Genomic DNA, 14719 nt, shown 5'->3' on the forward strand with positions numbered 1-14719 from the left:
TCAAAGGTTGTTGATGTGGTGCGGCATAGGCAAGTGGCGGGATCTTTGGGCTCTAATCATGAAGGTTTTTTTTCAAAATTGGCGAATCAAGAATTGATTCCCTAACAATCGGGTACTCTTATTAGCAACAAATCTTTCAACGTTTTAACTTATTATTTTTCAAATCGTAATGGTAAAGGTGTTTGTATTGATAAGATCAACGGGATGACGTCACGGCCGGATGAAAAAACCAAAAGGGTGCCTCCAATGCCGGCTAATGTGGTTTCTTTGGTTATTTATCTTTGATGTTTGTTAACTGTTTTGTTATTATTTTGTTTCGATGTTTAGGCTACGTCGTATTGCGTTTGTGCTATGTTTCGTTCACTTGGGTTTTCTTGGGTTAGTTGGTTATTTCCGTTGTGGCTCGGTTAAAGTTATCTAGGTCTAGGTTTATTTTTCGTTCTTGCATGTTTTCTTTTAGCGAGCCGTTTTGTTCTGATTAATTGTATCGGTTTTAAGGTGTCTTCATTTATTGATGATGGTTTCATAATTTTAATAGTAACCGTTATTTTAGCACAAAAAAAAAAAAAAAACAATGACTCCACGACCAACTTCTCAATTCTGAACAAATTTTACAACTCGATTCAAAGCACGACCTCGAAAAAGCACAAACAAAAATGGCTACGATCCTACAATCTTAAAATTAGCCCATCATCCATATCAACACCACATAAGACCACATTAAGGGCATTCGCTCGGAGAAAGCGTATCGAATGAAAAAAGTGAAAAACCAACCCCGACTGACACACAATAACTTCATAAATCCCGCCCATACCTTAAACCAAACAATTCCAATCACACAATCTAACAAGTGGTGGTATTGCGAAATGTAGAACTGTTAGTGGAGTACTATGATTGTAAAACCCGCAATCAATATCCACGACTGAAACTACGAACCACTAATCAACGCGATATCACGATCATGAAAATCAATCCGCGGGACCAACTGTTGAAATAACTCGAAATAGCAATCTAATTTCACGAATATAACACTAGATTTGGTTACAACCATAACAATCTCAAAACTTAATTTCGACCACCTTCACACCACGACCTAAAATCCCATGAAAAAACATCCGTAATAACAAGCAACCACCACAATTTGAATCTACTAAAAACCATTACACAAGCCACTAGAAACAAAAATTATGTAATTAAAAGGCTTGATAAGCAAAATAGAAAGTCTTCTTGGTTACAATCAATCAACACTAGTTGCGATCAACAGAAATTTAAACTCAGTAAATTTTAACTTAACATAAGTAGAGTTTGTAAATAATAAAGTTATTTAAATTTATTTTTCTCGGATATTGGCTACCAGTACCTTAAAAACGAATTTGAAAAAAAATCAAATCTCGTATGTATAATTTTGGATTATCATCATATATACATTTACAGTAAAAAAAAATTTAAAAAATATTATGTTTTGGTTTTTGTATTGGTTTTACCACCGAGCTTTTGGTTGGGTGGTATGTAAGATTGAACTTTAAGGAGTGTGTCCCGGGTTCGAATCCTAGAAGAGACTAACTTTGAGGATTTTCTCGGGTTTAAATCACCTCGAGGGTTTCCCTTCCCGGTTTTCGCTTGAATTTTCTGCGTAGCGTGTGTGAGTGGCAATGAACATAAAAGTAGTTCAGTCCCTTGATACTGAAATACCCGTTAAAAAAAGTATATAACTCAATATAAGAAATGACAAATCAATGAGAGTTGGCAGTGTTTTATTAAATTTAATATGAAAGATTATTTTATTATTAATTAATTTATTAATCAATTAAAAAGTATAAATATAAATAAATAATAAATCCTAAGTAAAACAAAATTTCCAAAAAGCACAGTAGCTTTTGTTTTACTGTTTCAAGTCCATCACCAACTTCTGGTGAATACTCCATCTTTCCTACCTTTCCTTATCTGCCTTATTATTATTTTATTATTATGCAATGCAATTTTGTTGTTTGATGATGATGTTTTAGTTTCAGAAAGAAAGCTCCATTTTAGCTTAGATCCCTCACCATTATATAAAACTCACATTTTCCATCATCTTTTCTGTCACAGATCTGTTACTATGGCAGTTTTTTTTATGAGATCCACTCTTTGAAAGCCTACTGATTCCTGTATATATAATATATTTATTATATACTATCACAGCAGGTAAATAAACTATATTTCATTCATTTTCCACTTAAAGTTTTGATTTTTATGTTGCATTCTTGATCTATAACTTCACCCACTAGTTTTACTACTTTCTTGATTGTATTTAAATTATAAAAGTTTAATAATCTTGGTTTTGTATGCTTCTGCTTGTTATAAAGTTTCATTTTTTACCTTCAATTTGCAAAACCCATATCAACAAGATTAATGTAGTTGTTAAAAATCGAAAAGATGTTAATGTTGACTAATTTAGGCCAGAAAAGGAGAGAAATTGTAACAGTATAATTTGGCAATTTGATCTTTTAGGTACTTGATCATCAACCGAAAGAATGGCGGACGATTTAAACACGGGTTTATCCGAAAAAATTGGGGTTTTGGGGATTAAAGTGTGGGAATTAATTGGGATTATTGTTGGAATACTTATTGTAGGCATTCTTTCTGCTTTAACATGTTACCTCACTTCTAGAAAGAAAGTGACTAGAGGTAGAGATAAAGTTCCTCATAGTCAAATACCAACGGTTTCGAAAGAAATTAAAGAAGTAAGAGTAGAACAAGTTTCGACCGGTGATTTTGCTCCAAGAGATGGGATTCTTCTTACAATCCATGACAAAAATAGTGATAAAGATTCGGATAAAGTTTTAGTTCATTTGGGAATGGGAAAATCAAAAAATGGAGATAATGCAAGTAGTCATGGTTCATTACATTACATGGATAAAGATATTTGTGATTCAGGCGAAGATGGTAGTTCGGGAAACTATCATTTGTATAACCAACAATCCTCTTCTCATCCGATAAGTGCACCTTCTCCTCTTGTGGGTCTACCCGAATTTTCTCATTTGGGTTGGGGTCATTGGTTCACTTTAAGAGATCTTGAACTTGCAACGAATCGGTTTTCGAAAGAGAATGTTCTTGGTGAGGGTGGGTACGGTGTTGTTTATCGTGGGACGTTGGTTAATAGAAATCCGGTGGCCGTGAAGAAACTCCTAAATAATGTGTGAGTTCTTGTAGATTTTAGTTATTTTGCTAATTTTCGATTTGTTCGTTAATTGTTAATCATATATAATTCGGCTTTATAGTGGACAAGCTGAGAAGGAATTCAGAGTGGAAGTTGAAGCTATCGGCCATGTGCGCCATAAGAATTTGGTCAGATTATTGGGTTATTGTATTGAGGGAACTCATAGGTATTTCGTCTCTGTTTATGCACAAAATCCAGTTAATGTATTATTGTATGCGGTATTATATTGTTTATATATATGATTTAAGATTTCAACTAATGTTAATAATAAGATTTTTGGATAAATAGGATATTAGTGTATGAGTATGTCAACAATGGGAATTTAGAACAATGGCTTCATGGAGGTATGCGCCAACATGGGTATCTTACTTGGGAGGCTCGAATGAAGGTTCTTCTTGGGACAGCTAAGGCGTAAGTTGATATAAATGGGTTGATTATTTTGTTGTTTATAAGTTTTTCAAAAGGGCTAAGCTAATTAATTTCAGTATAAAGGCAACAGGTCATATGGATCGAGCGAGCCAAGCGGGTTGAAAGTCATCCGCTGTGTATTCTAATGAATAAAACTTTCTAAATCGCTTTATTTAGACTATAAATGTATCATTATGAAGATATTGTAATCAATTTTACAATAAATGTTATAAGGATAAATGTGTGAAGGTCTGGTCTACAAGACTTGACCTGTACTAGTAGTACCTTTTTTGGACCCGTCACCCAGCCCGACCGAGCTCAGGCCCATCTATTTTCAAAAATTTATAATATGTTTCATCTGTATGCAAACATACTTGGATGTTACAAATCATCATATTATTGCAGCCTTGCATATCTGCATGAAGCAATCGAACCAAAAGTGGTGCACCGGGACATAAAGTCAAGCAACATTTTGATTGATGACGATTTCAATGCAAAGGTCTCTGACTTTGGGCTGGCTAAGCTTCTTGGTGCTGAACAAAGTCACATCACAACTCGAGTCATGGGTACTTTTGGGTTAGTATCATTCTTGTGATTTAAACAGTTTGATGTGTAGTTTTTTCAGTCTGCAATCTATCAAATTTGTAAAAATTTAAAGCCAGTTTATTTGAAATATTTTGCTCTTTCCTCTGTACAGTTATGTGGCTCCAGAGTACGCAAATACTGGCTTATTGAACGAAAAGAGTGATGTTTATAGTTTTGGAGTTGTACTTTTGGAATCAATAACTGGACGAGATCCCGTTGACTATGGTCGCGCTGCTCAAGAGGTACTGCATCAAGATTTTTATTGACATATATTTTATAAACATCAATATCTACCAACATCAATGTTCATAGTTGTAATTTATTACTAGGTCTCACCAATTACCTATAGAACCTATTATAGTGTCGTACTTTAGTGGCAAATCTTAGTATCCTTCATCAACTTATCCACAATTTAACATATAAAGTACAAAATATAAGGACTAAATGTTGACCTTTAGTGTAACTGTAGTGTGCCATGACTTTTACGTGTTTTTTCATATTTGTTACTCCCTCCGTCCTAATTCCGTTGTCTAATATTCCTTTTTAGGTTGTCCTAAAATAATTATCCACTTCCATAATCCATAAATAGATAAGAATAAAGAGGTAAAATTCTGTTATACCCTTAGTATTTGCATGTAAGACAAAAAGATCAGCAAAAGTAAGGGGTAAACTGGAAAGTTAACAAAAAGTATAATGATATTCCTTAAACTGGTGTTTTGTATTTTTTAGTCCGAGGACAATAAAATTGAAACAGAAGGATACTATTTAACTGCAGAACATTTTCACTTCACTATGATTTTGGCCTTTGAATCTGGTTTGATGTGTCAACATTCGAAGATACAAAGCTATTAACAGTGTAAATTATGCAGGTAAACCTTGTGGATTGGCTGAAAATGATGGTAGGAAACAGGAGATCAGAGGAAGTTGTTGACCCAACCATTGAAACAAAGCCATCAACAAGAGCCCTAAAACGAGCTCTCTTAACAGCTTTAAGATGTGTTGACCCCGACTCTGAAAAAAGACCCAAAATGAGCCAAGTCGTACGTATGCTTGAATCTGAAGAATATCCCTTACCAAGAGAGGTTTGTCCGTTTTCTCAACACTAAAATTAAAATTATAGGTGACAAAATGAAAATGCCGTGTAACAATTCAATAGGGTTGGTTTTTTGTTCTTTCTTACAACAACTATGTTATTGCAATGATGATGCAATCTGCATTGTAAACCGTTTGACGCATTTTCACATTTACACATGAACAGGTCGAATTGTTACCTCTACTAAAACTACAGTATGATATGATACAGAAATTAAAAAATTATAACTGTGTTTGTAATGTTAATAGGATCGAAGACGTAGATCTCAAGCAAGTATGGAAATTGAATCCTCACAGAGAGAAAATTATGAAACTGATAAGAGTGATAATCCGGATTTACGATCAGACAGCACAAGAAACTTCAAACCATAAACTTCCATCCATCTTCTTTGATTCTTTCAATCTTCTGAAACAATGAGCAAAAAGAGGGATCTGTCTTATATATTTTTATATATGTATTTGAGCACAAAAATCGTTTTCGCAGTCAATGTAGTTGGAGAGTTGATGGTTATGTAATGTAAGTAACAAAGTTATGGGGGTGTGTAAGTAGGGGCTTCGGCGGCTTTGTACAGTACGGTTATTGGGGTGTTGGTATTTAACTTATTGTTTCCTTTTGATTTGTTAAGATTATTATCCTACAGAGTGTTTATTCAAATTTAAGATGCCAACCCATGTTTTAGCAGTGTTTGCGAGTACTCGGCAAGTACTCGGTCAAACTCTGTCAAACATGGACAAACTCGGTCAAAACGCGGGATTACTCGGCATATGGATCAAAACTTGGCCAAAATTAAGGATAAATCGAAAATTCGGTCAAAACTCAGTCATAACTGGTCAAAATCGTTCAAAATAAGTCAAAATCAAGCTTGGTCAACATCCAAGTACTCCCTAAATTTCCTATCCGAGTACTCCTTGAGTAGCGATTTTTGCAACTCATGTCGATTTTGGCAACTTTGGTTATAAGTGAGTTTCAATTTGTTGTCAACTAGTCATATTAGTTCATGTATGTTGTGAAAACAGGTAATGTGCACATACTATCCACAAGGACCATAACAATGTACACAAATAGTAAAATCTACAACCTTCAACCTTCAAAGGCTACAGTAAAATATCAGAAATTTATTCATAAATCATACATTGAATGATAAAATGTTACAAGCGAATACATGTTACATCTTGATTTATACATAGATTCATAGCTGCATACTACTACAGATGTTGCATGCTAACACATACATTGGTTCACTACATACTGCAAATGTTACATTTTTACTTGAATACATACAAAAAGGTTTGTGCCAAAAGGGGGTTAACATGTTCTTCAAAAGGTGTAGTTACATTACTTCAAAAGGTTCGCTGCATACTGCAAAAGGATATTGGGCATGGCAAAAGAGTTGACCAGTCCCGTTTACATTGAAGTGTTGTTAGTTGTGAAATTTAAAAATTTATGAAATGAGGAGTTGTTTTGCGTTAGTTTTACCTTCTTCATTTTCAAATAATGGTCGTTTAGAGCTGAAGTGAATCTGGCTGCTGATATTTGAGGTGTTTGAAGCTGTTGCTGTTGCGGTGCTGTCGTATGCTGTTGATGTAAAACAGTAGCTGTTATGCGTGTGTGTGTGTGTGTGTGTCTGTGTGTTATTAGCTATTAAAAATTGGTAATTTTTGAGGAAACTGAATTACATTGTATAGTTACCTGTGTTTTGGGTCTTCCGTGGTCGGAAGCATCTGAGATATTTTTTTAAGCTTTAGTGGACACTTTGAGCAGTGTGTGTAGTACCATCGCTTTGTTGTGTCTATGGTTCTTTTTATCGTCACCTCACAGTGTACAATGTCGACTAAGATTTGGAAATTTGTTAGTATCTTCACAATTGTTAGTAGAGGGTAATAAGGCTGTATTTGTTTTGCTAGATATTGAAATTTACGTTGCGATTTTTTTCCTGGTTGATATCTTTGGACGGCCTTCTGGTTATTTCAGGTACTGGGTTCTTCGGTTCTGTACCTGTTGTATTCCAAGGTTAAAGTGTTTTCGTTTTTCAATGTTAATAAATTGTTTGAAGTAGAAGTTATGTGGTAGCTGTTGTTTATGTTTACGGGTATGAGATAAAGGGTTGATTGTTATAGTACCTTCATACTTCCTGACCAGGCATGAAGTTAAGTTACTGCTATAAGTACAGGCTTCTCCATTAATTCGTAAAGATCCACTTTGAAGTTTTCTGCATGATCGTTCCACAGACGTCGTTGCTGTTCGTTTGACAAAGAGACAAAACTTTAGTTATGTGCGAATACTGATTTTGAAAATAACTGTTATTGCATTTGTTGTTCGTGATGTTATTACTTTAAAGTGGACGATGTCAATTCTTCTACGCTTTGATTGTTCCGTGTGAGTGCTTCCGTGGTTGTCAATGTCATATACTTGACGATATCCATGTTCGATATAACTTGACTTCAATTGGCCTGAATGGCTGGTTACAGGCACCGCTTGCTCCATCCTGTTTGTAATCAAGTTTCATAGCATATTAGCACGTACATCAACGTCATTTCATCAAACACTTAGGTTGCTCCCAACGGAGTAATTACTCCCTCCGCCCAGACACACGTCCACAAGGAAGCCGATGGCAGCAAAGGCGCCCAGGTCCCGCCCAGGTACTCGCCCACCATCTCGTGCTGCTGATCGTCCTTTTTAATCATATTTCAGGACGGAAGTATTGGCTAAAAATGTGGTATTTTTTGCTTCTTAAGCTTGTACATTTAATTAATTAAGGGAAGAAAGGAGTGTCATTGTTGGGAGTGTTTAGTCCTGGGTTTAGTCCTGAAAAGGAAGTGCTGATGTGGCGATGATGTGGCACATGAGGACTAAGATGGAGGAGTGTCTCCATTGGGAGCACTCTTAGCGGACACAAACAAAAAATGTTCAGTTTACAATAAATAAATATGAATAATAAACCTATCAGGTTACATTTTTCGTTTCGTATCGATCTAATTGCACCAAAAACATCAACGGAATGTATAGTTTGAATCTTACCGTTTTTATTAGGGCGTAAATTTCAGCCAGTTTACCGTAGGAGACGATAATTTCTTGAGATTTGTTAACGCTGGAGAAGCTGTTTTGTTGATTGCAGTAACGATTATCGATACCACCACTGATCATATTAATCGACTGAAAAACCTCACAAAAACAACACATTATTACATCAAAAATCATCAACATTATGAAATTAAGGTAAGAAATTACATGAGATCAATGAAGGAATCGATATCAACATTATGAAATTAAGGTAAGAAATTACATGGATGAAATTCGAATGTACCTAACGGCTTTTTGAATATACTTAATAGGTTTATTTTCATGATTTAAACCTTCTTTCACTATTAAGTTAATGATATTTGCCATACACCTAATGTGAAAATACTTTCCATCTTCATACTTATAATCTAACTTCGACAACACATAAGATACGACCTTATCATTAGATGATGCATTATCAAGGGTCATAGTTATGACATTCTTAATACCCCAACCTCTAATACACTCCATTGATTCACTACCAATATCATCACCCTTATGACTATTAATGGGTCTAAAATTGATAATTCTTTTATGCATGACCCAATCTTCATCTATAAAATGAGCCGTTACTATCATATAGTTCTCTCGTTGACAAGATGAGGTCCAAGTATCGGTAGTCAAATGAACGGCGTTAGTCGGGTTACTCAAGTAAGAATATAAGTTTTGTCATTCATCTAAATAATATTGGACAATATCCTTAGAAAGTTTGAGTCGTGAGATAACTTTCTCATTACAAGCGTTAATCAACCTAACGAAAGTCCGGTGTTTAACAAACTTAAATGGTATTTCCGCAAAAATGAAAAAGTAAAGTAAGAATCTTTCACAAACACGGCCTAAAAAAGTAGGAAAAGAGAGGACTGAGTGTTGGAACTCATTTGAGAGAGTCTTCATTAAAGAAGACGACGGGTTCGAACGTAAGTGTGGTAAGTGCGTATTTTGTGGGACAGTCATCAAAGTGGATCCGATTTTAAACGGTACGTCCGGACTTAACGGACTTAACAAACATGCTTCTGTTTGTAGATTGAATCCCGACGTTATTGCTAGGAAAAAACAACCCACTTTAGTATTAAAAAAATGCTAATACTGGAGCGGCTAGAGACAATACTTGGAAATATGATGAAAAAGAAATTAAAAATGCCTTACTTTACTTTTTCATTTTTGCGGAAATACCATTTAAGTTTGTTAAACACCGGACTTTTGTTAGGTTGATTAACGCTTGTAATGAGAAAGTTAAGTTACCCTCACGACACAAACTTTCTAAGGATATTGCCCAATATTATTTAGATAAAAGACAAAAGACAAAACTTATATTCTTACTTGAGTAACCCGAATAACGTTGTTCATTTGACTACCGATACTTGGACCTCATCTTGTCAACGAGAGAACTATATGGTAGTAATGGCTCATTTCATAGATGAAGATTGGGTCATGCACAAAAGAATTATCAATTTTAGACTAATTGATAGTCATAAGGGTGATGATATTGGTAGTGATTTAATGGAGTGTATTAGAGGTTGGGGTATTAAGAATGTCATAATTATGACCTTTGATAATGCATCATCTAATGATAAGGTCGTATATTATGTGTTGTCGAAGCTAGATAATAAGTATCAAGATGGCAAGTATTTTCACATTAGGTGTATGGCAAATATCATAACCTAATAGTGAAAGAAGGTTTAAATCATGAAAATAAACCTATTAAGTATATTCAAAAAGCCGTTAGGTACATTCGAATTTCATCCCAACGGATTAAAAAATTTAAAGAGTGCATGAAAGATGAAAGTATTGAATCAAATAAGTTTTTGTGTGGAGATTGTCCAACTAGGTGGAATTCAACCTATGAAATGTTGAAAAGGGTTGTGGATTTAAGGAACATCTTTTTTAAGTATGAAGAGGACGATCCAAATTATGAGCGCGAATTATCTAGAGATCCCGGTGCTAGAGCTCCCGGTCATAATGATTTGGTGTTGCTGAACGAATGGTTAATTTTTAGAGAAATTTAAGGATACAACAGAGTCGGTCTCGGCATCAACAAAACCCTTAGCTCACTTATTGTTAGATATTGATACACATTTACGTCAGTGGGCGTGCGATGTTGAGTATTGTTATATGGTTAGCTCAATGAGAACAAAGTTTGATAAGTATTGGGGTAAGTTAGATGAGCTTAATGACTACATGTATTTTGCCGTTCTTTTAGATCCAACTATGAAGAAAGATTTTTATGAGACATTGTTTTAAAACTATCATTACAAATAACATGGATCAAGATGTGCCGTTGTCAAAATATGAAATTGATAAGAAAGTTAGTGATATGATTGATGGTGTTGAAACTAGGATGGAAGGGTTGTTTAAAAGGTATGAGGGAATGACTGAAAAGGTTGGTCATAATTCAGGTTTTCAAGAATAACAAAGTAAAGAAAATGTAGATAAGTGCTTAGTAAAAAATATCTTTGTATTCAGATGGAGAAGTGTGGAAGAAAATAGTTCATCTGCTAGTGAATCAGAACTAGTAAGATACCTATGCGAGCCTAAGTTAAATTGGTCTAAATCATTTGACATACTTAAGTGGTGGAAGCAAAATGAGGAGCGCTTCCCAAGTGTAGCTCGGATGGCAAGAGGTAAATTACTCACCTTTTCATTGTATTTGAACTTTAAATTTTTATAGTTTTTGATATTTTAACTTTTAGGTGTGTTATATTTAAATTGTTAAATTCATTGTATTTGAACTTTTAATTGTGTTGGATATATTGGCAATACAAATTTCTACCGTGACATCCGAGTCAGAATTTAGTACGAGTGGTCGTGTACTTGACCCGTATAGAACAAAGTTGTTAACTCAAATAGTGGAAGCTTTGATCCAAGATTGGATAAAACAATCAAGTACTCTTATATTTGAAGATGAAGTAATTGACATACTAAATGATGACGACGTCGCAATTGGTAAAATATTATGCTTTATTTATTTTGTTTTTAAAAAATATTCGTATATGTTGTTGTGATAAATAATGATCAATAATTAACAAAATTTGTGTCTTTTTATTTTATAGAGATGGAAGAAGCGATCAAAAAACAAAACAAAAAGGGAAAAGAGAAGGCGACCTCCGAAGCTTAGTTTTTTTTTTTTTTTTAGAGGACTTTTGCATGAATTTATTCTATTTTTTTTATAGACAGTACATGTATGCCATTTTTGTTTTACCAAATTTACTCGTTTATCTTATATTTGTTTATCGCATGTTCATGTTCATCTATTTGTATAACATTGTTGTTTAACGAATAATCTACACTATATATAATGGAAAAAAAACAATGTATATGTACATACATCATACCACGTCACTCGTATTATCTACAGATTCTACACCATAATAAAAAGAGCGGTACCAAGTGGGTAAAAAACCAAAAAATACAGGTCCCGTACCGGTACCGAAACCGTATTGAAATTACGGTACGGTTTCGGTTCTCCATTTTACCCAATTCAGTACCGGTACTAACCGGTTCCGATATGATTCGGTACGGTCTGGAACCGATCTTATCCCTAGTTTGTAGTAACGTTAGTATCCATCTATTATGTACCTGTTGCGAAACGCCTGGATGTTAACTCGGTTGCTTATACAGTTGAACCCGATTACATTGAAACTATGCACCGCTGCATGCTAAACAAATCGAAAAGCATCTGAGTGACCCACCACCTTGCACCACCCGACGCAACCGCAATCCTATCAGCCTCATATTTCTCAATTTCGTTCAAAACTAGCTCTTTAGCATAAGCTCTGAGTTCATCCAAATTGAACTTTTCTAAATTATTGATTTTTTTAACCGCCCTAAATTCAACAACAAACTTATCAAATTCAGTTAAACCCTTCTCCCTCTCAACTTTTGTATCCAATTCACTCCCAATCCCATCAGCATGATCATGTTTCTCAATTTCCTTCCAAACTACTTCTCTAGCATAAACCCTAACTTCATCTAAATTCAACTCCTCAACATTATCCAAATTTTTAACCGCCTTAACTTCCTCAACAAACTTATCAAATTCATCCTTTGACAGCCACTCAGATTCACCATTACCAGTTAACAAATTCTCCATCTTCTCAACTTTTCCATCCATTTGAACGAATTTCGTTTTTAAATCCTCTATTTCGTTACCCAACTTTCGATCAACCGAATGAATCCGATTTTCAAGTTCCGCAATTTGCGCTCCGTAATCAGAAGATACAATGACGGAATCTAGTTTCTGTTGTAACTCAATGAGCACAAGTTCACGAAACATTCGAATGAAAAGTAGTAGGATTAGGAATATAATATAATTCTTGATGAATATACCGAGAACTGTTTTCCATAGAGGTTTCGAGGATGATGATGATTTTTTAGCGGTGGTACGGCGGCGAGGTGATTGAGATTTGTGTTTACTTCGGTGGCCGTCGGTAACCAAAGAAATTGGGTCGGCGGTGAATTGCATCATGAAAATATGGAAATTAATTGAGTGTTAAGAAATAATTGAACCGTGAGAATTATTGTATCACTAATTCACTATTTATAGGATACAATAAACCCTAATACTACATAACTACGAGTAATTAAAGTTGCATCAAAATAAATATGGCAAGGAACAACTCATTATGCATGTATCGGATATTGTATATTAATTAATGTTTAATATTAATGGTTAAAATATTTACCTAAAATATATTTAAATATTTACCTAAAACATATTTAAACATTTACCTAAAATATATTTAATTCTATAGATGTGTACGGAGTAGTATTTTATCTACCATTATGTATTATGTGTGTATTGTATATTTTGGTTAAAAATATGTTTTCATTATATATATATATATATATATATATATATATATATATATATATATATATATATATATATATATATATATATATATATATATATATATATATATATATATAGGGGCAAGATCAATGGGGAAGTAACCAATCGAGGGGAAGCGGGGGAAGCAAAAAAAAATTTTTTTCGTTTTTTTTTCCGGCATCAAGATCACACGAAAATATGAACATTTAGAAGAGACACTTCGTGATGAATGTTATTATTTAGGCGGGGAAACGATCGACAAAAATAACATTCAAGATAATATTGTTCGTGAAGAATATGAACGTTTTTTTTCTTCATGTTTTGTGAAGTAAAATTTAGCCCGATTTAGAGTTTAGGGTTTAGGGTTTAGGGTTTGGTGTTTTGGGTTTATTCCATAAACCCAAAACACCAAACCCTAAACCCTAAATCCTAAACTCTAAACCGTTCGTGTTAAAAACTCAATCTAAATCCTAAATCTAAACCCTAAATCTAAACCCTAAACCCTAATATCTAAACCCTATAAACCCTAATATCTAAACCCTAATATCTAAACCTCAATAGCTAAAACCTCATAATACGCTCGAAAAACACGATAATTGTTATATATTACTTCTTCGAGCGTTTTCCCGCCAAAATAAAAACATTTATCACAAAGTGTCTCTACTAAATGTTCATATTTTCATCTCATCTATAATGTTCGTGAACAAAGTTTTTTCAAAAAACGAAAAAAAAAAGTTTTTGCTGCCCCCCGCTTCTCCCCGAATGGTTACTTCCCTCTTGAACCTACCACTATATATATATATATATATATATATATATATATATATATATATATATATATATATATATATATATATATATTATTTTTATATTTTTAAATTAATTATCATTAAATTAAATTAATCATTAGTTAAAAGTTATAACATTTACATATACAAAAAGTATTCATATAAATTATATAATATAATTTATATATTATATTTTTTTGAAAGTCAAGATTATATTATTTTTTATCTGAATTAAAGTTACATAAACATGGTAAACAAATCCATGCCATTATGTATGTATTGTATATTTTGATGAAAATATTTACCTAAAATACATTTAAACATTTACTTAAAATTAATCTTAATCATATACGTGTGTATTATTTTATCTTATATTATATATTATGTATTATGTATGTATTTTAGGATGTTTTATCTAACATCTATCTATAGTTAATATTGAATCTCTAATCTTATGATGTCATAAAAAATCAATTATCCTTTACAAAAATAAATCAAAAGAAAAAATTAGAAAACATTTATATGATGTCATAAATACTAATTAAATTAAAATAAATTAATAAAAAAGAGTAATTATTTATCTTCGACTTTTTAGTAAATTATTTTTTTCTTTTTCATAATAACAACTAAATAATTATTCCGTATTATTATATAACGAACGTGATTATCTTCTGCATCATATCTTATTCTTTCTTTTTTCCTTCAATCATATCAACTAAATAATTTGTGTGACTAAAATGTCAAGTCAGAGTGTG

At 33.2% G+C, this 14719-nt stretch overlaps 2 protein-coding genes and 1 long non-coding RNA gene across 5 annotated transcripts; 2 read left to right on the plus strand and 1 right to left on the minus strand.

Annotated features, from left to right (window-relative positions):
* Positions 1-2048: 2048 nt before the first annotated feature.
* Positions 2049-5869, plus strand: LOC139885616 (probable receptor-like protein kinase At5g18500). 2 transcript variants are annotated; one of them, XM_071869367.1, is made up of 8 exons: positions 2049-2184; positions 2491-3178; positions 3261-3365; positions 3488-3610; positions 4013-4183; positions 4305-4434; positions 5062-5274; positions 5534-5869. In XM_071869367.1, the coding sequence occupies exons 2-8, from the start codon at positions 2514-2516 to the stop codon at positions 5654-5656; spliced, it is 1530 nt and encodes a 509-aa protein (XP_071725468.1). In that variant the 5' UTR covers positions 2049-2184; positions 2491-2513; the 3' UTR covers positions 5657-5869. The 2 variants fall into 2 exon arrangements, with proteins under 2 accessions (XP_071725468.1, XP_071725470.1); XM_071869369.1 differs by lacking the exon at positions 2049-2184 and having other exon boundaries at positions 2433-3178.
* Positions 5870-6455: 586 nt separating this feature from the next.
* Positions 6456-7522, minus strand: LOC139885617 (uncharacterized). Of its 2 annotated transcripts, XR_011772017.1 has the most exons (5): positions 7406-7522; positions 7204-7280; positions 6975-7116; positions 6762-6860; positions 6456-6644 (listed from the first exon to the last, which is right to left on the minus strand). It is a non-coding gene; the product is annotated as an uncharacterized lncRNA (long non-coding RNA). The 2 variants fall into 2 exon arrangements; XR_011772016.1 differs by having other exon boundaries at positions 6975-7280.
* Positions 7523-9746: 2224 nt separating this feature from the next.
* LOC139848766 (zinc finger BED domain-containing protein RICESLEEPER 1-like) lies at positions 9747-10586 on the plus strand. Its single transcript, XM_071838468.1, has 3 exons — positions 9747-9970; positions 10174-10298; positions 10342-10586. The coding sequence occupies exons 1-3, from the start codon at positions 9747-9749 to the stop codon at positions 10584-10586; spliced, it is 594 nt and encodes a 197-aa protein (XP_071694569.1).
* Positions 10587-14719: the final 4133 nt, after the last annotated feature.

This window comes from Rutidosis leptorrhynchoides, chromosome 1, assembly GCF_046630445.1.
Source record: "Rutidosis leptorrhynchoides isolate AG116_Rl617_1_P2 chromosome 1, CSIRO_AGI_Rlap_v1, whole genome shotgun sequence".
Classification (NCBI taxonomy): Eukaryota; Viridiplantae; Streptophyta; class Magnoliopsida; order Asterales; family Asteraceae; genus Rutidosis; species Rutidosis leptorrhynchoides.

What these genes read in the sequence shown, in the direction of transcription:
- LOC139848766 (XM_071838468.1), top strand. Translation starts at nt 9,747, where the DNA reads ATGGCTCATTTCATAGATGAAGATTGGGTCATGCACAAAAGAATTATC. An exon ending in AATAAGTATCAAGATGGCAA is followed by an intron (nt 9,971 to 10,173) that starts GTATTTTCACAT and finishes TTGTCCAACTAG; the next exon opens with GTGGAATTCAACCTATGAAA. An exon ending in TCCCGGTGCTAGAGCTCCCG is followed by an intron (nt 10,299 to 10,341) that starts GTCATAATGATT and finishes GTTAATTTTTAG; the next exon opens with AGAAATTTAAGGATACAACA.
- LOC139885616 (XM_071869367.1), top strand. Translation starts at nt 2,514, where the DNA reads ATGGCGGACGATTTAAACACGGGTTTATCCGAAAAAATTGGGGTTTTG. An exon ending in CTTCTTGGGACAGCTAAGGC is followed by an intron (nt 3,611 to 4,012) that starts GTAAGTTGATAT and finishes ATATTATTGCAG; the next exon opens with CCTTGCATATCTGCATGAAG. An exon ending in ATGGTCGCGCTGCTCAAGAG is followed by an intron (nt 4,435 to 5,061) that starts GTACTGCATCAA and finishes TAAATTATGCAG; the next exon opens with GTAAACCTTGTGGATTGGCT.